The sequence below is a fragment of the Pelophylax lessonae genome, assembly GCF_965119305.1.
Source record: "Pelophylax lessonae genome assembly, chromosome: 1".
In the NCBI taxonomy this organism is placed as follows: Eukaryota; Metazoa; Chordata; class Amphibia; order Anura; family Ranidae; genus Pelophylax; species Pelophylax lessonae.
This window is the reverse complement of record NC_138768.1, coordinates 51,544,378-51,568,962: the sequence shown is the minus strand read 5'-3', so window position 1 is coordinate 51,568,962 and position 24,585 is coordinate 51,544,378. Positions and strand designations below refer to the sequence as shown.

Below are 24,585 nucleotides of genomic sequence, written 5' to 3'. Positions count from 1 at the left end.
TGCCCAGGCACACTCACCACACCCCTATGTCGATAACCTAGAAGTGAAAGGTACAATCGTATCCTAACTGTCAATTCAAATGCACTTCCCCGTGTGTGGCATATCGATCGAATGAGTTAACTATAGATCGATTATTCCTATTGGAAGAGATTGATCAGGAAAGTAATAGATCGTTTATGGAAGTGTGTATGGCCACCATAAAAGCGATGCCTTTAACTCTGCATGTTCAGCCACTTGACATCTGTGTATTTGATCTGTCTGGAATTTGTTTTTGAGCGGTCGTGATGATTCTGCTGCTGCGTCTGTTTAAAATGTGAAATAAATGACATTTCCTGTTTTTCCCCTCTGAAAAAGCAAAGACAGATTAAATTACCGTCGCTGGAGACCTTCTACATTAATAAACAGATCCTGGAGAGCGGAGAAATACATCTGACTACATCAGAGCAGGGAGTAACATGTCTCCGATCAGCTTTATTAAAGTGGAACTCCAGGCAGATATAGAAGACACAGCTCTGTATTCATTAGCAGTTCATTACACGTGATTTTTTTTTTTAACCACTTCCCGACCACCCGCCGCAGTTTTTCTGCGGCAGGGTGGCTCTCCTACGCAAACCGACGTAGACCTACGTCGGTCACACGCGCGGGAAGCTAGGGGACGAGCACTCTCCCGCCCCCACTCGGCAGCGGGGACTCCATTGCATGGGTCAAGCGGCTCCCATTGCTGCCTGACACCCGTGATCGTTTCCCGCTGAGAGAGAAGGACGGTCAGCTGTTGTAAACACAGCTGACTGTTCTTCTCCCTAAAATGATCATAGAGCCCATCTGATCCTTCTATATAGGAACTGTAACTCCCCAGTGCCGGCAGCACTCATGCAGCCCCAGACCATGACACTCCCACCACCATGCTTGACTGTAGGCAAGACACACTTGTCTTTGTACGTGCCAAGTGTGTGTGGCGGCAACCAGGTGTCTTTGTCACCTGGTTGCCGCCACACACACTTGGCACCGTCTGAACCAAATAAGTTTATCTTGGTCTCATCAGACCACAGGACATGGTTCCAGTAATCCATGTCCTTAGTCTGCTTGTCTTCAGCAAATGGATTGCAGACTTTCTTGTGCATCATCTTTAGAAGAGGCTTCCTTCTGGGACGACAGCCATGCACACCAATTTGATGCAGTGTGCGGCGTATGGTCTGAGCACTGACAGGCTGACCCTCCCACCCCTTCAACCTCTGCGGCATTGCTGGCAGCACTCATACGTCTATTTCCCAAAGACAACCTCTGGATATGACGCTGAGCACGTGCACTTAACTTCTGTGGTCCACCATGGCGAGGCCTGTTCTGAGTGGAACCTGTCCTGCTAAACCACTGTATGGTCTTGGCCACCATGCTGCAGTTCAGTTTCAGGGTCTTGGCAATCTTCTTATAGCCTAGGCCATCTTTATGTAGAGCAACACTTATTTTTTCAGATCCTCAGAGAGTTCTTTGTCATGAGGTGCCATATTGAACTTTCAGTGACCAGTATGAGAGAGTGAGAGCGATAACACCAAATTTAACACACCTGCTCCCCATTCACACCTGAGACCTTGTAACATTAACAAGTCACATGACCCCGGAGAGGGAAAATGGCTAATTGGGCCCAACAATTCTCACTTAGTGGTGTACTCACTTTTTGTTGCCAGCAGTGTAGACATTAATGGCTGTGTGTTGAGTTATTTTGAGGGAACAGCAAATGTACACTGTTATACAAGCTGTACACTCACTGCTTTACATTGTAGCAAAGAGTCATATATATATATATATATATATATATATATATATATGCAGTATATATCCTAGAGATGCATTAAGACAAGGTTTTTGCCTATAGGGATTCATAAAGAACTCACATACCCAGTGAAAATGCATATACATTGATTCTGTACAGATTTGTCAAAGAAGAAATTTAAATAGGCTAAACAGAAAATACTGCTTTTAGTTATTAGATGGAGCTAAGCATTATAGGAAATTCATATGTTACTTAGCCCCATCTAGTGGCCAAATGCAATATTTTCAGTTTTAAATCAATTATTTCCATTGGAACAGCACAAGGTATAACCTATATACATTCATGTTATGCCCCACTCACTGCAAGCGGTCTTGTTGTCACACATTACGCAGGTCAACCATTGTCGCCACTGCCGCCCTGAGAAATGCCATGCAGCCAGCTCTTGTAGACAGGAGGTGGCAACAAAGAAGCAGCAGGAGATAAACAGCACAAAGGATGACGGAAAGATGGAAACAAGTATTTAATTAAAAAAAGCATGGCAATTGTTTAAGATACACCTTAGCAAACTATATGTCGTACAATTTGGGTTAGCCAATATTCCCCTTTAGCAGAAATCATGAGTCTAAACTCTTGGTTATGTGAGCGGCACTGGAGGGGAAGTAGGTATCTACCAAGAAGGCCACATAATGTGTCTAGGCACTACTACTCCCAGCTCACCAACTATGGACTGTCCTATCTCCGCCGCATACTTTGGAGTCCTAATGTTGATAAGAAAGTATCCAATAATTGCTGTTTAAGCATCTTTGTTTATTCATTGAACTTATTCTTGGTATCAACTAGGAATCTCCGATCCTAATACCTGCTGATCTGTCTGACACCCAATCCTACTGCAATTGCTGATAACTACGAGCTCTATCCCAAGATTCTTATTGATCTATTATATATTTTTGGAACTATAAATCAATCCACCATATGATTATATATTTACTCCAGGAATATTGCCTTTTTTTGATTGTGTGCATGGATGACAGCATGTGCAGCTGCTACCCCTAGGTTTTAGGGTCCTTTCACACGGGCTTTCTGCCCCGGCAGTCTCCGTTTTGCTCAACGGGGGATCGATCCACCAATCACCGCTGAGCAGGCGGATGACAGCTCCGTCTCCGCTTACTTTGCAGAGACAGACCTGTCAGATCCCTGCTCTCCTCTATGGGAGACCGCCTGTTTGTTTTCCGATCCGATCTTCAGAGGGGAATGTTTTTTCTCAACAAAAGTAGAGTTAAGCCCCGTACACACGTAGCGATTGTCCGCCGTAAATATTCGGCCGATGACCGATCGGTCGATTGTCGGCTTGTTAGTATGATGCTTCCAACAACCGACTGCGACTTTTCGGCCGAACAGAATCTGGTGTGCAGGCATTAAAATTTTTGTTGGCCGTCACCAGAACGGCCGCAGGTTGCCAGTCAGTACAGAATTCGGCCGACAGACAGCAGATTAGCAAGACTGGGCATGCTCAGAGAAGAAAAAACACACGGAAAGTTAACCATCACATGACATCACTTCTGCAGTCGACTGTTGTGCAGTCTTTAGCACTTTTCAACCGACAGGACAGCACCGGACAAAAGACGGCCGATCGTTCGGCCGACATTCGGTACGTGTGTACGGGGCTTTACTCTTTAACTTTGAAACATAAATGCACACACACACACACACACACACATACACACACACATACACATACACACACACACACATACACACACACACATACACACACACACACACACACACACACACACACATACACACACACATACACACACACATACACACACACATATACACACACACATACACACACACACATACACACACACACACACATTATGCGTGCAACAACATTTTAGATCCTGAAATAATATCAAAGTAATTTGCTAAAGCAAACCTGTTTGAGATACAAGTCAGATTTATGGCATCCCCTGCATTAAAAATGTAATTTTTGGTGAAATACTCCCAATAGGAACACGTCAAAAGGGATGCAGGCCGAACAGATTTCCTCATTAGTGCTCTGTAGCTGCCACAGCTGATTGATATTTATGAAACCACTCCCATTAGACCCACTCAGGAACAAACCGGGATTTCTTCTGAATAATAAAAGGTCGGAATCTGCAGCAAAGTTTGTTATAATCCTTGTAATGTACAGAGATCACCCAGAGGGGAATGTTTTTTTTTTTCCTCAACAAAAGTAGAGTTACTCTTTAACATAGAAGCATAAATCCACACACAATGGAAAACATACACACATACAATATATATATATATACAACATTTCAGATCTTGCAATAATATCAAAGCCATTTGCTAAAGCAAACCTGTTTATTTCGATTTTTTTTTATACATCAACACATAAAAATTATTATAAATAGAAAAATAATTTGGACAATTCATACATCATTTCAAGTTCTGGTACATCATACAATAACTGCAATCTTTGGATATGTTGGTCGTACTTAAAACATTTGCACAGAAAAAAACAAGAGGATCACCATTGGTGTATGTACACAATCAGGCTTAAAGGAGAACTCCAGATTGATAAAAAAACAAGAACAAACTTTATATGTAGGTTATGTACACCAGCTAGGCTAAAATATTCAGGTAGATAAAGTAAAACTGTCATCTTCAGTTAAGACTTTCTTTTTTTTACCTGCAGTCTGTTGCTGTTTGTTCATAGCCAACCACAGACACCAGAATGACAGTTACCCGATTGCTACAATTCCCTTCTTAGATTACTGGTGCCAGCCGTATCTGCCTGCACAGCTTATCTCCATCCTGCTCTATTGAGATAACGTTTTATTCGTTTTTTTTTTTTTTTTTCGTATGGACCCACTGGCCATATGGGCATCCAAAATCTTTGGGCCCTTAATGGCATCTCAGACACTTTTTTAGAGGACCACACAGACTCTGGGGATGCCAATTTCTGCAGCTTCTCTCTTCTCTCTACACATACTTTCTCCCTTTGCACTGAAGGCATGCGCTGTATAGAAATCATAATTCCATGGCTCCTAGAATAAACTTTAAAGTGGAATTCAACTCATAAATGTAAAAAAAAAGAAAATGCTGATAAATAGGGATTTTAGGACATAAGAAACCCAGTTGGTCTCTTCTAATCTGATTCTCCATGGCCGTCAGCGTTAATGTACAAAGGCGTATTTTTTCCCCCCCTTTTATTGGTTAAAGCGGAGTTCCAGCCTTTTCTGTTTTTATTAAAAGTCAGCAGCTACAAAAAGTGTAGCTGCTGACTTTTAATAAACACACACTCACCTGTCTCCCGGTCCAGCGATGCGGCCGCCCGAAGCCTCGATCCTCTCCCTCTGGTCTCGGCGGCTCCGGCATCACTGGTGTGGGCATGTCAGAGGTCCCAGAAGATTTCCGGCCAATCAAGACGCGCAGCGCAAATCGCGCATGCGCAGTGCGTACTCGGCTCTGAAGCCGCAAACTGTCACAGCCGGGTACCCACTGCGCATGCGCGATTTGCGCCGTGCGTCTTGATTGGCCGGAAATCTTCTGGGACCTCTGACATGTCCCAGAAGATTGCAGGGAGGGAGGGGGGAGACAAGAACTTCCGCTCAGTGCGCCGTGGCGCTCTGAGCGGAAGTGGGAGCGGGTACCTGTCAAAACTAGGTACCCGCTCCCCCCCAAAAAAAATGACATGCCAAATGTGGCATGTCAGGGGGTTAGGACTACTTAAAGCGGAAGTTCCACTTTTGGGTGGAACTCCGCTTTAAACTAGATGGAATTGTGTCTTTTTTCAAGCAGACTAACTATGTAATAACCACTTGACCTCTGGAAGATTTACCCCCTTTCATGACCAGGCCATTTTATGCGATACGGCACTGGGTTATTTTCACTGACAATTTCGCAGTCATGCAATGCTTTACCCCCAAAATAATTATGTCATTTTTCCCCCACAAATAGAGCTTTCTTTTGGTGGTATTTGATCACCTGGGTTTTTTTTTTTTTGTGTGTGCTATAAACAAAAAAAGACCCACAATTTTGCAAAAAAAAGAAAAAAACTGTATTTTTTACTTTCTGGTATAAAACTTGTCAATAAAATAAAAAATACAATTAAAAAAATGTAAAATGTTAGATGCATACAACGTCTAGACCCATACAGTTCTTTTTTTCATTCCAATGAATGACCGCACATTCACGCGTGTATACACATTTATGCGCATACGCCCATAAAATCTGCAGAAACGTGCAGCCCTGGACCACTGTGCATGACTTTTTTTTTTTTTTTTGTGCGTGGCTAAACTCAGCGCAAATTTTCACAGGTAGACACAGCTGTGTGTATGGGCTCATTGATTACTATAGTAAAACTAAACACAAATTTATTTTTCTGCCCATGTGAAAACGCAAACACGCTTCCCTGGAAATGCGAGCTTGGTGCTTTTTTTTTTTTTTTTTTACAACCGTGAAAGTGATGCAAAAATACGTGCGTAACACCTTCATGTGCAAGGACATTTGTTACACAAAGGAGAAGCACAGGCACCTTCTAAGTGTAGCTGTATGGAAAGAATTTGACTCTTTGTAACCTTACATGTATGTCTATAAAAGTTCTCAATAAAATGTTTATTAAAAAAAAAAAAAAAAAAAAGAATTTGTTGCAGATAAAATTGGAACTACAGTAAACCCCCGCTCCATCGTGGTTCAGTTTTTGCGGTCCCGGTATATTGCGTTTTATTTCTGTAATGTTATTTTACTAATTAAATCATTGAAAATTTAATATTTTTGTGTTTTCCATAGCTCTTGCTATGTCTCTCAGTATATTTTATGTGTTTAAATGAGTTTCTATTGTTTTAAAAGTGTGTTTAAAGACCTTAAAATGCTTTTAAAAGTACAGTGACAGTAAAAAAATCATGCCTACAATGCATTTTAATAGGGTTTTTCTATTTCGCAGATTTTCACTTTTCGCGGGTGGGTCCGGAATGTAACCCCCGCAATGGAAGGGGGGTTTACTGTACTCACAAGTGTAGTTTAAAATCAAGCATGTAGCTAATAGCACTGTGTGGGATGGTCCTCAGCAGCGTAATCCGGGATGGTCCACAAGAAACGTAGTCATCTGTATGGCTGTGCGGGTGGCCAGCGCCGGTGGATTCTGGCGCTTCCTAGTTTGTGGAACGCACTGGCAAAGCGGGAATGACGTCACTTCCCGGATGCAGCTTAGGGATGTACCGGCGACGCGTTTGGGGACTACGCTGCCAAGGATCATCCCACACAGGGCCATTAGCTACATGCTTGATTTTAAACTACACTTGTGAGTAGTTCTTATTTTATCTGCAATACATTCTTTCCATACAGCTACACTTAGAAGGCGCCCCTGCTTCTCCTTTGTGTTTCCTTTAGAGCTGCTTCTTGTTTCTACACGGAGCTGCCTCAGTGAGCTACACCCGGATCATATATGGACTTTGCCATTTAATAATGGACTCTGGTTTTATGAGCCATTTTTTTATTGTAATTCAGCACAATTTTTTTTAGGAATTGGTTCCTTCCTGATTTGAACATTGTTTGCATGGTAAAGCCCCGTACACACGTACCGATCGTCGGCCGAACGATTGGCTGTCTTTTGTCCAGGGCTGTCCTGTCGGCTGAAAAGTGCTAAAGACTGCACACGAATTTTGTCGGCCAACAACAGCCGACTGCAGAAGTGATGTCATGTGATGGTTTACTTTCCGTGTGTCTTTTCTGAGCATGCCCAGTCTTGCTAATCTGATGTTTGTCGGTCGAATTCTGTACTGAGGAACAATCGGCCGTTCTGGTGACGGCCAAGAAAAATTTTAAAGTCTGCACGCCAGATTCTGTTCGGCCGAAAAGTCGCTGTCGGTTGTCGGAAGCATCATACTAACAAGCCGACAATCGGCCGATAGTTCGGCGGCCGAATATTTACGGCTGACAATCGCTACGTGTGTACGGGGCTTTAGTGTCCACTTTGCGCCAATATTCTCCCCTGCTTCTTTAACGTTAGTTAACATGCAGCTGTGTTCAGAGGCACTAAAAAAATGCCAGACGCCCCTAAAAGTGTTTTTTTTTTTTTTTTTTTTTGCGCCCATGTGCTTTAGGCCTAACAAGTGAATTTAAATATGCTTGGGATAAACAGAGATCTGCTCTAAGACATAAAGGTTAAAAAAGCCCCAAAAAATAAAATAAAATAATATATAAAAATAAAAACCCAAAACTTGATGGGCCACTTGGTCTTATTCTGCCATTTTTAGTGGGTATACTTTCCTCAGGTCAGCTCTCAGAAAGCACTAAAGCTGTAGACAGTCAGGCAGCTAGCATTTTCAGAAGCATTATAGCACAGACAGGCCTCTTCCTCCTTTCACCCAAAATGACTGCTGACTGTTCTATAGGGTGAATGAGGAAAGTTGCATGGATCTCAATTGTATTCTATTTAATACTGGACTAAGTTTACACACAATGCAGAAGATAGCTTTTAGTGATTTTTGGGACTGATCTCCTTTATCATTTCTGTAGACTCGAGTTGCACAATATCTAGGAGGATCCATTGTGGAGATCAGACTACATGCTCAGCTGTTCCTCCAGGTCCACTTTTATTGAAGCGAGCCAGAAGATCCTTTTATTGTTAGAGGACTAAAATGTAGAACAGGATTTTTTTTCTACAAGACAGCGACTACAAAAAAACAGGAACTGAACGTTGTGCTTTTCTGGAGTTCTCCTTTAATGAAAGACCAGCGTACCGTAAAGCACAGGAAATACCATTGTGTTGCAGCCAATCAGATGTAAAGCTTTAATCTATGCACGTGTAGCCCACTCTAGAGTGGATACAGAAGACCCTTAGTACTGTGGTGTTGGGTTATTGGCTTGATCCCTGGTCATACCCTAGCCCTGGCACTAACCATTGTAGCCATGGCCTTGGACCTGACAGTGGTCAGTTGAAACTCCCAGTAAAACAGAAACAAACTTTAAAAGAAACATGGAGGCCACCATTTTCAAAAACTATTTTTGGCAGTCACGCTGATCCTCTTAGACCAGGGGTCTTCAAACTATGGCCCTCCAGTTGTTCAGAAACTACAATTCCCATCATGCCTAGTCATGTCTGTGAATGTCAGAGATTTACAAGGTCTCATGGGACTCGTAGTTCCGCAACAGCTGGAGGGCCGTAGTTTGAGGATCCCTGTCTTAGACCATGGGTGCTCAACCTGTGGCCCTCCAGCTGTTGCAGAACTACAAGTCCCATCATGCATTTGCCTTTGTGAGTTTTGCTTGTAACTGTCAGCTTAGCAATGCCTTATGGGATTTGTAGTTCCCCAACAACTTGAGGGCCCAAGGTTGAGCACCCATGTCTTAGACACTAGTGGGACTAAGTATGTAGATAAGGACATCTTTTTTGGGTCATTGATATGGAAAGTGTCAAATCCAGCAGTTCAGCATAACAGCCTGGTGATTAAAGATCAGCCACACCAGCACTAGAGGGGAGCTGCATTTTCATTGTTGCCTGTGTCACATTTTGGAGATTCCTCTTGACTTCCTGTCAATTTGATTAGGGTCATACAGAACAGGAAGTGAGCAGAATTTTCATGACTTCCTGTCTATTTGAGGAGTGTTAATCAGAACAGGAAGTGAGGGGAAATCTCTTGACTTCCAGTCTAGTTAATAGGCATCAACCAGAATAGGTTGAGAGGATATGTCCCTCATTCCTGTCTATTTGATAGAGGTCAGACAGAACAGGGAATGATGGGAAATCTCCACACTTATAGTTGGCTAAGGCAGAACTGGAAGTGAAAGTCTACCAATGGGGACTCAGGGAACATTAAAAAGCGTTTTGCCGCAGCCTGTTTCCACACTGGAGAGATCTTTTAACTTACTGCTTAACAGGAAGTGGGGAAATATTTTCATAATGAGGAAAAAAACTGCCAAGGCTTAAGTCGATACCAATGCCACTTGGCTGAGTCAACTGCATGACCCAATACTCTTATTAGCTCTCTGTAAGGGGGGCATTCTGACCACCAATGTAAGGGATATTCTTCCTATTGAACACCAATGTGGGATACATTCTTCCCAATAAATACCAGTGTAAGGTAAATTATTCCCAATGACCACCAATGTAAGGGACATGTTTCCCATTGACCACAAATGTAAGGGGATGTTCATCCCACTGACCACTATCCACCAATATAAGGGGCATTCTTCCCACTCACTACCAGTGTAAAGGACTTTCTTTCCCACTGGCTACCAATGTAAGGGCCACTCTTTCCACTGACCCCCAAAGTAAGGAGCATTCTTCCCACTAACCATCAATGTGAGGGACATTCTTCCCACTGACCACTATCCACCAATATAAGGGGCTTTCTTCCCACTGACTACCAGTGTAAAGGACATTTTTCTCCCCCTGGCTACCAATGTAACGGCCACTCTTTCCACTGACCCCCAATGTAAGGAGCATTCTTCCCACTGACCATCAATGTAAGGGACATTCTTTCCACTGACCATCAATGTGGAATACATTCTTTCCACTGAATACCAGTGTAAGGGAAATTATTCCCAATGGCTACCAATGTAAGAGGGACATTCTTCCCATTGACCACCAATGTAAGAGGATATTCTTCCCACTGACCACTATCCACCAATATAAGGGGCATTCTTCCCACTCACTACCAGTGTAAAGGACTTTCTTTCCCACTGGCTACCAATGTAAGGGCCACTCTTTCCACTAACCCCCACTGTAAGGAGCATTCTTCCCACTGACCATCAATGTAAGGGACATTCTTTCCACTGACCATCAATGTAAGGGACATTCTTCCCACTGACCACTATCCACCAATATAAGGGGCTTTCTTCCCACTGACTACCAGTGTAAAGGACATTTTTCTCCCCCTGGCTACCAATGTAACGGCCACTCTTTCCACTGACCCCCAAAGTAAGGAGCATTCTTCCCACTAACCATCAATGTGAGGGACATTCTTCCCACTGACCATCAATGTAAGGAGCATTCTTCCCACTAACCAATACTGTAAGGGACAATCTCCCCGCTGACCATCAATAAAAGGATTATTATTCCCACTGACCACCTAATGAGGAAAAAAAGGCTTCAGTCGATACCAAGTAGTCAACTGCATGACCCAATACTCTTTTTAGCTTTCTGTAAGGGGGTATTCCGACCAATAATGTAAGGGATATTCTTCCCATTGACCACCAATGTGGAATACATTCTTTCCACTGAATACCAGTGTAAGGGAAATTATTCCCAATGGCTACCAATGTAAGAGGGACATTCTTCCCATTGACCACCAATGTAAGAGGATATTCTTCCCACTGACCACTATCCACCAATATAAGGGGCATTCTTCCCACTCACTACCAGTGTAAAGGACTTTCTTTCCCACTGGCTACCAATGTAAGGGCCACTCTTTCCACTAACCCCCAATGTAAGGGACATTCTTCCCACTGACTATCAATGTGAGGGACATTCTTCCCACTGACCACCAATGTAAGGAGCATTCTTCCCACTGACCACCAATGTAAGGGACATTCTTCCCACTGACCATAACTGTAAGGATAATTCTTCCCACTGACCACCAATGTGGGATACATTCTTCAAACTGATTACCACTGTAAGCGAAAATATTCCCATTGACCACTAATGTAAGGGGATGTTCTTCCCACTGACCACTATAAACCAATAGAAGGGGCATTCTTCCCACTGACCACCAATGTAAGAAGCATTCTTCCCACTGACCATAAATGTAAGGGGCATTCTTCCCACTGATCACCAATGTCATAGGCATTCTGCCCACTGTTTGTTAATGTAAGGGACATCCCTTCCACTAACCACCAATGTAAGGGACATATTTTACCATTGGTTTTCAATGAAATGGTTTTGTTAAGGGTTCCTTGAGACCTGGAAACTATTTTAGGGGTTCCCCTGGACTAAAAAGGTTGAGAAAGGCTGCTACAGAGTGACAGCTCTGAGTCTTCTGGGGCTGCTGACATCACATCCAAGATGGTGGCACCCAGCAGCAGTCTCAAGGATTTTGGATGTCCACACAATGGAGGCTTTTACAGGTAAATACCATGAATGAACTACATGAAGATTGTTGTTGAAATTAATGGACTGGCGACAGAGTCTCTTTAAATCATTTTCAAGGCCTCTTGTGAAGGCTACTGATTTATCACACACAGCTTATAGAGGATCACACTGCCACGTCAGATTTCTTTCAAACACCCCACTCCGAACCTCGAGGGCAGACAGGATTTAAATATGCTATTAAAATTAAAATAATTTACCATTTTTTTTCCAGAGTGCTTTACGTACAACCCCAGGTCTTTCCTAGTTAAAAAGTAAAAGTGGATTAGTAGGGAAATTTCACATGCATCAATGGATTGGAATCAACTGACCACATACATATATATACCTAGGACATATTCATATATATGTATGCGCCTGTGTGTGTTCTGCGTGTAAGTGCAATTCTTTGGAATGAGTCTGCAACTGCATATAACTGTACAATTTTCTAGATCTAGGATACAAAAGGAATTTATAGACACAGAATCTCTTAAGGGGTTGGTCCATCCCAAAGTGATATTTCAGTTATAGGTAGAGTCTTGTAGGTAACCGCTGGATTTAAAGTGTATATAATCCCAAAAACAAAAAAGTTTCTTTATTACAGTTTACCAGTCCTTAGTTGTGGTGGCTGCATTTGTTTCCTTTTTTTCAGGCTTTTTTCACCTGATGATCCTGCCAGGAACACACTTCCTGTCCATGGGTGGATACACTCATTATTCCACTGTATTTATGGAGGAAGCTGGACTTCAAACATGACTGCCTTTGTTCACCTTCATTACCTGGTGGAATGATAGAATTAGTAGTTTAAATAATAAAATAAGATTTTTGTGCTTTTTTTTTTCAGCTTGTAGGAAACAATACGGACAATGCATTTCTAGCAAGATAAACAGGTATCTTTCTGAAATGTCCTAAAAAATAAAAATCAATGCAGCCACAACACCGAAAGACTTGTAAGCTGAAATATATTATGTTTTTATAATTTATATACTTTTTAAGATCCTCCTAATATGATTCCCAACTCCACCCACTTTTTCGACCAGTTTGCCACTCCTTGCATCCTCTGAAATATATAACAAAGAGAAACCCAACTGTAAGGGTGGGAGCCCCTCATCATTGCATAGGAAGGGTAGAACCATCCTTATAATTGTGTAAGGTTGTTTTAATTCTTCCCAGACTCTACTAAAAACTGAAAATTCACCTTTGGGATGACCAACTCTTTAAAGTGGACTCATCAAAAACAGCGGAGGAAGCCATATTGTGGTTTGAACCAATATTATCTTACTTAAAGCGGAGATCTGGAAAAAACGGAAAGTCCCTATAAGTTGGCTGTCCAAGGATACCACCTCCTGTTTGGTTAAGCCCCGTAAACACGCACAGATTGTTGGCCATAAATTGTTGGCCAACGTCCGATCGGCCGATTGTAGGCTTGTTAGTATGATGCTTCCGACAACCAACTGCGAATTTTCGGCCGAAAAAAATCTGGTGTGCAGGCTATAAAATTTTTGTTGGCCAACAACAGAACGGCTGATTGTTCCTCAGTCAGTACAGATTTCGGCAGACAAAAATCAGATGAGCAAGACTGGGCATGCTCAGAGAAGAAAAAACATACGGAAAGTCAACCATCACATGACATCACTTCTGAAGTTGGTTTTTGTTGGCCAACAAAAGTCTAGTGCAAGTCTAGAGCACATTTCAACCAACAAACAACACTGGACAAAAGACGGCCGATCGGTCGGCCAACAATCTGTGCGTGTGTACGGGGCTTCAGGCACAAATAGGTTGAATTATCTGCCATCCCATTTTTCTCTGGAAATTCGGTAATGAAATGGGGCATTCAAGTGGATGAAACATCCTGTGATAACTCTGTGATGGCCAAAGTTGTAGATAGAATTCAGGAACTCAGTCCATTGGCATGAATTATCAGCCCAAATAGCAAGCTTTTGAAAGTGGATCTATTTCTTTTGAAACGTTTGTATCTTAAAACAGAAGCAGTCTGACTCTCAGTAGGTGTCCATCTTGGGATATCCCTCCTCAATACCTCTGTCCCACAACTCTATCTCTGGTCACCAATAACATAAAAGCTCTTGGCAATTCTATGAGCCAGGTCTCTGGGCACCTAGTCAGAAATGCCTGAAAACCTTTTCCATAGAATTTTCTTGGTGAATTTTTTACAAAGTAGGTCACCGGGTCTTTCAACCAACCCTGCCCTATTGCTCAGCTTGAGACTTGTATGCAGAATGTGATAACCAGGGGCATATCTACTGCGAGGCAAACAGGTGGCATTTGCCTTGGGTGGCGCTGCGCCCAGGCAGAAGGGCAGAGGTGGCTTTTAATTAGTTAGGAGAAGAACCGCCAGGCAGATCACTGTGTTCCAGGGAGCCCGGTGCCTCCTGTAGTGTTCTGAGAAAGGAGTCGTGGGTGGCTCTGAAATGCATTAGCCACAGCCCTTTCCTGCATCAGGCACTGACGTGACCCCCGGCCACCGTTGTTCAGCACCCTGTGACTACGTGGTTCGCTGGAACACAGTGATCTGTTTGGAGGTCCTTCTCCTGACTGAGCAGCGAATGCTCTGGACTCCACAGATCTATTCCATACTGTGATCCTCCCGACCCCAGATGGGTCTGGCAAGCACCATTTAGGTTGCCATTTGTCTAAAAAAAAAAGTTGTTTACTTTTAATGCTGTGCTTAGAGTGGCGCTGTTTTTGGTTTTGGTCCATGCAGAGATTCCTTCACATCTCCTACTGACCTTGTCCTCTGACTCGCTGACCCCATCCTGTGCCCTGCTGACCCCATCCCCTGCCCCACTGACCCCTGGCCTCTACACTACTGACTCCATCCTCTGCCCTGCTGACTCCATCCTTTGTCCCGCTAACCCCATCCTATGTCCCATTTGACCACATATGTGGCACTTGGACGAAAAATGTCTCAGGGTCTGATGAGAAAACTGCAGCTGTTCACTGTGAACGGCTTCAGCTTCCTCATCAGACCCTGAGACAAGAATGGTATACTGCCGCTGGGGTCGGATTTAGATAGGGGGGCCCTGATTTTAGTCTTGCCTAGGGAAGAAAAAAACCAAAATACTCCACTGGTGATGACACATGTGCATAGGCATTTTGTACACTCATGCTAGGGTCAATTTAACCACTTTACCACCGGAGGATTTTGCTGTCTTCTGTCCGGGCCACTTTTTGCGATTCAGCGCTGTGTGACTTCAACTGACAATTGCGCGGTCGTGCGACGCCATACCCAAACGAAATTTACGTCCTTTTTTTCCCACAAACAGAGCTTTCTTTTGGTGGTATTTGATCACCTGTGTGATTTTTACTTTTTGCGCTATAAACAAAAAAAGAGCGTTTATTTTGAAAAAATAACAATATTTTTAACATTTTTTTATATGAAATTCCCCCCAAAAAAGATGTAAAAATCAATTTTTTTAAAAATTTTTGGCCAATTTGTTTTCTGCTACCTATGTTTGGTAAAAAAAATAGCAATAAGCGTATTTTGATTGGTTTGCGCAAAAGTTATTGCGTTTACTAACAAAGGGAAAGATTTCTGTCATTTTTGTTTTTTTTTTTTTTAACGCGTAATGGCGGCGATCTGCGATTATTTTTTGCGGGACTGCGACATTGCGGCGGACAGATCGGACCCTTGACTGACATTTTTGACACTTTTGGGGGTACCAGTGACATTACTGCAGTAATCAGTGCTATATATATGCACTGTTACTGTAAAAATGACACTGGCAGGGAAGGGGTTAATTTTATTGGAGAGGGAGGGGTTAATGTATGCCTGGTGCTTACTGACGTGTAGGGGGGGAGGTGACTGAGTGACACAGGGACAGATCGGATGTCCAGCTATGCTGAACAGTCCGATCTGTCACTCCCTGTCACTATGGAGATCCGCCCGCTTGTGTTTACACAGGCGGGCGGATCTCCACACTAGATCCCCGGTGATCGGGGCAGAGCAGCGGCGATCGTCGCTGCTCCTCCCCTGGCCCGACTCCCGCTGTGAATGAAAACAGCGGGAGCGAGCCTCCGGCGGCGCGCAAGCGCCGCCCAGAAGGGGGAGTGTCTGACGACGTAGTACTACGTCGTCAGACGATAACGAGCCACTCTGCCGCAGTAATATTACTGTGGGCGGTGGTAAAGCGGTTAAACAAGGCCCAAATAACCTACTCATGTCTTTGGAGTGAGGGATAAAATCAACATACCGAAACCAGAACATGCAAACTCCCTGCAGGCAATGTTTTGGACAAAATGTGAATCAAGGACCCCAGTGCTGCAAGGCATTCATGCTAAACCCTAAGCCATTGTGCCACCCCTGGAATATAGGCAGGCAATGTTTATGCAGATCTCAAATTTTCCACCAAGCGCAGAGCTTAGCTGCAAAAGCTTTATCTCCTGAACCGTCCTATTGGTCCTTTAATTAAAAAAGAGAGACACGAAGAGTGCCTCTAAAGCCTTGTACACACGCGACAATTCGGCCGGAAATTTTCGTCTGACGTCCGATCTGCCGATTTTCGGCTTGTTAGGATGATGCTTCTGACAACCGACTCCGACTTTTCGGCCGAAAAAATCCTGGTGTGCAGGCTATAAAATTTTTGTCCACTGTCAAAACACGTCCAATTTTCATGCAGTCAGTACAGATTTCGACAGGGAAAAATCTTATGAGCAAGACTGGGCATGCTCAGAGAAGAAAGAACACAAAGAAAGCAAACCAACACATGACATCACTTCTGAAGTAGAATTTTGTCGTGCGGGAAAATTCGTGTGCAGTCTAGGCACATTCCAACCAACAGACACCACTCTGGACAAAAGACGGAGGACCGGTCGGCGGAAATTCGTTGCGTGTATACTAGGCTTTAGTGAAGTAGTGTTTATTAGACATTCAGAGTAAACAATTACACACTTACATGGATATAGTAAAAACAGGGCTCGTCAAATGGAAAAGCATCCGATGGTAGGCGTAGCGCAGTATGTCCGTAATTCAGGATCGAAGCCGAGATGGTAGCTGTAGATGAGGAGAGACACTTGAAAAAAGAGCGCGCATGCCCAGTGGGGTCGTCACGCATGCTATGAAACACTTTGTGTCCCCCTTCTGCCCATTGGCTGACATCACACGTCTTCTACGTTGCGTTCCAGGCTGGTTTACAGTCAGCCAATCTGGAAGACGGTTGAGTGCCGGCTCTCTCCTCGTTTCCAACTACCATCTCGGCTTTGATCCTGGATTACAGACATACTGCACTACGCCTACTATCCAATCTTTTTCCATTTGATGAGCCCTGTTTTTACTATATCCATGTGAGTGTGCAATTGTTTACTCTGAATGTCTAATAAACACTACTTCACTTAGAGGCACTTTTCTTGTCTCTCCTTTTTACCTGAATCTACAGAGTCGACTTCACTCTACTGAAGATCCTGCCCTTGCTGCATGTTACCTGCCAGTCCATTTGGAGTTTTCTCATCCCCCGTCTATGGACTAATTATGGACTAAGTTTTACCTCTTATATAATTTTATTGTTGCCTTCCCTTGTTTTCTACCTTGAGCACCAATACTAATCTTTTTATTGGTCCTTTAATTTGATGGGTAGCCTAATCTGACCTGTAGGGTCGCTCAGCAGGTGGGAAGGAGGGGACCAGGTTTTACTTTTTCAAGATCCGCTTATAAATTAAGCTGCAAAATCGCTAAATCTGCTGGTTATTTAAACCTTCGGTTCTCACTGAATTTATTTTTGCTAATTTGTTTGGCTTGATTTGGGCAGATTTGGGACAGGTGTACTGTAAATTTTGTAGCCGGGAGCTGATGGCTTTGCTAGGATGGAGTTAAGAGGAAAACTTATGTACGACAGAGATCTATATCAACAATATCCCAAGTTGTGTCTATGCCAACTTTCCAGTAAATTGTAGCCATCTGTAGTCGGCAGTAGTCACACAACTAGATTTTCAATTAAATGTAACCATTTGCCATTGGCCTTTCAGCAACTGGTAAAATTTTGGATCAACATAGTTAAAGCGTATCTAAACCCATTAACCAAAGGTAGTATTTTGCAGTGCCAGTCCTTAGGCATGACGGGTTGAACGAAAAAAAGTTATTCTGACAGCAGGAAGACTTCTCCGCCATCAGAATACACTGATCAGTGCAGCAAGTTATAGCCAACAGCACTGATTGCTCAGGAAAAACCCAACAGGCTGGTTGTACAGAAGTTGATTAGTAAATCGACTTCTGTACAACCAGCCTGCCCATACATGGATGGAAAATTGTCTGGTCCTTCCCGGAATGGCCACATTTCAATCCATGTATGGCCGCCTTTAGACATGGAGGCTGCAGTAGTTTTCTTTTTTTCAGGCTTTTTGTTCCTTTATTGTTACTTGGTGATCCTGCCTGTAATGCACTTTCTGTCCTAGGGGGACAAAGCTCACTCACCATACTGTATCTTAAGGAGGCACAGGGTTGTCACGCTAGAGCAGGAAGTGTGTTTGGACTGCAAAACACCTGGCCTCTCCTAGTCTCTATAACATGGGGTTCTGTAGACCTCTTCGGTAGACCATAGAAGAAATTGGAACAATTTAACTGATAAAGGTCATCATAAGAAGAAGTTACCAGCTCACAAGAATTGTGGCAGGATCAATTTTTTTTGCAATCACTTTTTTTCAATCGATTTTTTGCACTCATGGAAAAGATAGAACAAAACCCTTTCAATTGTAAAATTTAACAGACCAACAATGGGAAAATAAGAGAAGAAGTTCATTGTTAGGGTTTACATACACTTTAAATAATACTTTTTATAGAGTGCCGTATATGCTTAATTTGCTTCACACCGATTGATGAATTGATACTTCAAGAATGAGAGATCCACCTAAAAATGAAACCCACCATGCCTTCTACACTTATAGTACTAATTCCTAGCTGTTAAGCTGAATATTGTTTCATTCCACAAGATGGCCAACTCCAATCTGGGCAGTTGACAAGTTCACTTTTAACCATATTAAAATGAAGCCAACTTTGATCTTAACTGCTTGTCTCAGAAAGAGGAGCATGGTTCAACGTCACACTCCAAGGATCAAAGAACTGCCTTGGGGAAAGGTTGTCCCCCAAAGAAAATGGGTACAGTCCTCCATTCCTGTCTGTGTCTAGGCGTGCCCTCTCCAGTAGCTTAATGTGAGAGTCCTCATATTGTTTTTCCAAGTCTGTTAAGTTCAGGAGGTTTCTGGGCTCTTCAAGTAGATGTTTTTGGCTAGGCCCTGGAACGCTTATGGTCCCGGGAGCCACAATATGGTCTCTGTTGTTCTCCAGACTTGGAGGCATCACCATAAAACCTTCCTCTCCCCCACGGTTGTTGTGTGTAAACAATAAACTGGAATTTCTCCAAGCCGCAGGCTTCCTTCCTCTCCTTGGCCGGGACATTCGGCAACTTTGTCTCTTGATATGGCGATGGAGGTGATCCGATCGCGTAAAGCTCTTGTAGCAGAACTCGCACTGGTAGGGCCGGATTCCAGTGTGGATGCGCATGTGGTTCTTCAAGTCGTAGTTGTGGACAAACTTAGCGTTGCAGTGGATACACAGATAAGGACGCTCACCTGTATGCTTTCGCATGTGAATCTTCAGCTTGTCTTGTCTGAAAAATAAAAAACACATGTAAATTAAGCCTTTATTGAAACTTTTTTGACTTTTCTTAATTTTTATATTATTTTTATATTTTCTTAAATTGAATTTAATAAAAAAAGATATGATCATCTGAGTAGTCATTCAAACTGTTTTCACAGCTAATGTTTCTATGGAAATAGTCATATTTTTTATAAATGAGCTAGTTATGGCAATTTAAAGCTTATCTCCAGATACCAATAAAAAGCTGGCCATACACCAGTAAATTTTGTTAGACGGTTTTCATTTTCGGAATGTTCGTTTATTTTTCGAATGGTCAGTGGGGTCCAATCAACATTCGTTTTCGACCCTAGAGATGAGAAAATTTGAAGGGTCAAGATGGAAAAATTTCCGAAATTCTGACTGCGAATGTGGTCTTTTACTGGACAATAAATTGTATAGATTTTAATGTGCATATTCTAGGCCAGTGATGGCAAACCTTGGCACCCCAGATCTTTTGGAACTACATTTCCCATGATGCTCAACTACACTGCAGAGTACAGGAGCATCATGGGAAATGTAGTTCCAAAACATCTGGCACCGGCACAAAGGAAACTTGCTGAATACACCTGGAATTCCATTTAAGTAGCTGTACAATATTTGAAGGGCTATCCAATGCTATTAGTTGACTCAATAATAGGAAGATTAAATGCTCCGACAAACAATTTTGTTTTCAGAATTTCCATATAAACATTCCAACAAAAATCAGCCTGAAAAATTCAAGCCAGGGGGAGGGTTGCTCTAAGTAATTTCCTAGCATTAAAAAGCGCCCTGGAGATGTAAGAGCAGCAGTGGTGGGTCCATAGTTAAAGTTCACCTGTGCCTAGACTATGGACATTAAACTTTTACATATTCTTAAAGAAAGGGCCTTACAAACAAACCCTCAATTACATCTCTAGCTGCTCGTACTATGAAGCAACTCATTCTCAAAGATTACAACAAAGTCTCTGGGTTTAATTAGTTTCTAACAACTTAAAGAGGGCCTTCACCCTCAAATTGCCCTGCCTCCTTCCCCCTCTCTGTCTCCTACTTGCACATCTATGTATGTATGTACAGTATGTATATGTATATATATCAGGGCTCAAAATTTAAAGTCCTGAGCTACTAGCCAGGCCTTAAGGGTTACTCACCTCCAGTTGCCCCACCCAACCCCTACCCTGCCCCACCCCTAATTCCGCCCCTAAACACGCCCTCATAAGTTATCTCATAAAATAACACTGTTAAATATTTTGCATGAATGCAGAAGTTACAAAAATAAATATTAATAACAACTTTATCATTGCCCATTAGTAGCAGCCTCATCGGTGCCCATCAATGCAGCCTATCAATACAGCTTCATCAGTTAAACTTATCAGTGCCGCCTCATCAGTGCCCATCGTTGAAACCTCACCAGTGCCCATCAGTGCAGCCGCATCAGTGCAGCCTGATCAGTGCCCATGAATGCAGCCTCACCAGTGCCCTTCAATGCAGCCTCACCAGTGCCCTTCAATGCAGCCTTACCAGTGCTCATCATTGCAGCCTCATCATTGCCCATCAATGCCCCCTTACCAGTGCTCATGAATGCAACCTCACCTGTGCCCATCAATGCAACCTCACCTGTGCCCATCAATGCAGCCCGATCAGTACCTATCAATGCATCCTCATCTGTGCCCATCAATGCAGCCTCCCCTTTTCACATCAATGCAGCTTCACCTGTGCCCATCAATGCAGCCTCATCTGTGCCCATCAATGCCCCCTCTCCAGTGCCCATGAATGCAGCCTCACTAGTGTCCATCAATGCAACCTCACCTGTGCCCATCAATGCAGCCTAATCAGTGCCCATCAATGCCGCCTCACCTGTGCCCATTAATGCAGTCTAACATGTGCCTCTCAATGCAGCCTCAACTGTGCCTATCAGTGCAAGCTCACCTGTGCCCGCCAATGCAGCCTCACCTGTGCCTGTCAATGCAGCCTCACCTGTGCCTGTCAATGCAGCCTCACCTGTGCCTGTCAATACAGCCTCACCTGTGCCCGTCAATGCAGTCTGACCAGCGCAGGGGAAGAGAGAGGAGAGGAAGAGGAAAGCTGGCCAGATTATGACTGAGCGGGGATCGCCCTGCTGTAACAGCATTCATTTGAATTGCCTGGTGCTCGCCATCACACACAGTCCCACCTCTTTTATCGGCTCCTATGATAGACATCACACTTCCTGGCATTGGATCAGTGTTCTGTCTATCAAAGGAGCCGGGCCAGGAGGCAGGCCTGTGTGTGACGGCGAACACCCGGCAATTTAAATGAAAGCTGTTACAGCGGGGTGATCCCTGCTCTGTGATTATCCGGCCGCTTTCCTCTTTCTCTCCTCTCTCTTCCTCTGGGCGATCACTGGGAGAACGGCTCCTGAGGCAGCCCCACACTCACCCTCAATCATTTTCCACTTGCAATATGCGAGCAGGCGAGTGTAAAATTTGAAGGCTGTATATATATATATATATATATATATATATATATATATGTATAAAATTTTGTTTATGAAAATGTATTTGTGCTGAAAAGCAGCACTTCCACATTTCTTGCCTAGGTGAGAATACCATTTGTGTCCCCCACCCCCCTGCGAATGCCCACATGTGCCTCAGGGCTTTGGGTCCCAAATGAGGTTTCCCCCAAAAATGCGCAAAGATAGCAATTATGGATGTTCCAAATATTTACCGTCTTTGTGTATGTGCAGGAAATCTCCTGTGTGTTTGCAGATGCAATGAAGGGTTTTGCCAGGATCTAAAGGCTAGGCAGAGACCTTTGACACCTCTCTGCATGGCCATAAAGGTGGCTCTGTGGAGAACAGAGTCATTGTAGAGAGGACTGAAGTTCCTCTTTAAAAAACACCTGCATTAAAATACTAGCAGGCTGCAAACCTCTCATAGAAAGCAAAGGGAAGGAGAGCAGTGATTTCAGTGCCTCTGTTGTGAGTTTTGAAAATGATATTATCCGCAATGCCTGTAGATACAGAGGCCAATGAAGGCTTTTTTTTCAAGTGCTTTTACTGCTTGTTCTGAATATGTACAGTCTAGGTACTTGTTCACTTTACAGTGACCCTGTCACATAAACTTATATTTTGAACCAAGGTAATACCTGTAAATAAGAGACTGATACTTATTTCTTCTGCTCCCCATTTTGCTAAACACTGCTTCAACCACTAGAACTAGCCCATTGGGAAATGGATATTTCCAGAAGTGTCAGTCTCCATGGTCCACTGCAGCTCTCACTGGTTCTTCCTGCTGACCCCCACATCACCAAAAGAAAGATTTAAAAGAAGGTTAGTAGGTGAAACCAGTGACAGTTGTGGTTGACCCAAGAAACAAAAACTCCCAGCCAAGCAGACTTTAGGAATAATAAAGACTGGAGTAGCATTCAGCAGCATGGGAAGCAGGCTTTATCTAAAATCTAGCAGTCAGGGTCACTTTTATTTTGTTTTCTTACTTCGGTAAATGTGATTATTATTGCAATACCAATAATGAAATGATGGCAGCATGTCCCATCACTACCAAAACTGCCTTTGTTCTCCTCGATCTTAGGGGACCAGATGGGTGACGAACAGACTTGTATAAAGTACTCAAAATTTCTACTTGAGTAAAAGTACAAGTGCTCGATCAAAAAGTGACTTGAGTAGAAGTGGAAGTGCTCGCAGAAAAAGTTACTTAAGTAGAAGTACTAAAGTATTCAACATTTTTTTTACTTAAGTATTGCAAGTAGTTTTTTCAAAAAATTTGCTACTCAAGTACTAAAAGTAAAAAGTACCAGTAGTTTTGAAAAAAAAATTCTACTCAAGTACTGAAAGTAGAAGTACAAGTACTGTGTTATGTAGTTATTAAAGAAAGAAGTCAAAAGTATGAACATCATATGGTTTTTATTATTTCAAATGATTTATTCAAATGATTAACCTGTGTTTGTTAGTAGTTTCTTGATGCACTTTAAGCGCTGTAGCACCATTTATTTGTTTGTTTCATATTTTCTTTTTATTGGAAAGATTTGGTATAGCAGCTTTTATTATACACAGCCTTTATTTTCATATGCGCTGATTTACAAATGACATTATACACATTTTTTTGAGCTTTATGCAACCTGCCATCTACTGTTCTGGCAGTGGTAATTTTTTTAAAAGTAACTAGTAACTATGCAGCACAAAAAAAAAATACTTGAGTAGAAGTATCGAAATCATCGAAAAAATGTAGTGAAGTAAAAGTAGAAGTAGGAGAAAAAAATTCTACTCTAGGAAAGTACAGATACCGCATTTCGGTACTTAAGTACAGTACTTAAGTAGTTCTACTTCGTTACTATACATCTCTGGTGACGAAGCCCCGGAGCCTGCCCTCGCTCCACACTGCACTTCAGTTCAAGAAAATGGGCCACACACCAATAATGTTTTAGCGATCCAAATGGCTTTACTAATAAGCAAGTAGATTCCAGCACATACTGGGAGCCTTCTACCTCTATCCTCACCTCCAACGCGTTTCACCCATGACAGGGCTTAATCATGGAGACCAATAATAAAATGATCAGTACGCAAGCAACTCATAAGTCAATGTTTACAAGTAACACCTCCATTCAAATAGATAACAATTAGCATCATTCAACCAATAGACTTTCCCTTACCCAAGATCTATCAACCTTAAGGTGTCTACTGGGATCTGAAGATAGCCAGTCACCCGCTCCTACCAGAACAGTGTACATTTCTACTTGTCCATGAGTTGTGTGAAGTACACAGTGTTTGCTACGTGATTAATTACATGTCTATTGCTGGTCATAAAAGAGAGCAGGCCTTTTTTTTCCTAAGAGCAGGTTTTTGTAGAATGACCCATTCAAAAACTGAGGCCAAACAAGTGTCTGTCTGTGGAGGATCAAAGCACAGGATGCGTCTCATTGTATGAGCCGCGTATAACAGGTCCTGATGGCTTCCTGATAGGACACAGCATAAACTTGTTTATGACGGAAGAAGTAAACTAGACTCATATAAACTCAATGAACTCCATAAACCTCCAAGTTGTTCCATTACCCATACCTCCCAACTTTTTGAGATGGGAACGAGGGACACCTATTAGCAGAATTATGTAGGCATAGGAC

The 24,585-nt window shown here is 42.8% G+C and overlaps 1 protein-coding gene across 3 annotated transcripts in view; it reads right to left on the bottom strand.

Moving 5' to 3' along the window:
- Positions 1–18,770: 18,770 nt before the first annotated feature.
- ZBTB7C (zinc finger and BTB domain containing 7C) overlaps positions 18,771–24,585 on the bottom strand; it is a 322,326-nt gene continuing 316,511 nt past the window's right edge. For all 3 annotated transcript variants that reach the window (XM_082254581.1, XM_082254580.1, XM_082254582.1), the window contains exon 3: positions 18,771–19,465. In XM_082254581.1, the coding sequence (XP_082110707.1) occupies positions 18,859–19,465 (607 nt within the window). In that variant the 3' untranslated portion in view covers positions 18,771–18,858. The remainder of the gene's footprint in view (positions 19,466–24,585) is intronic.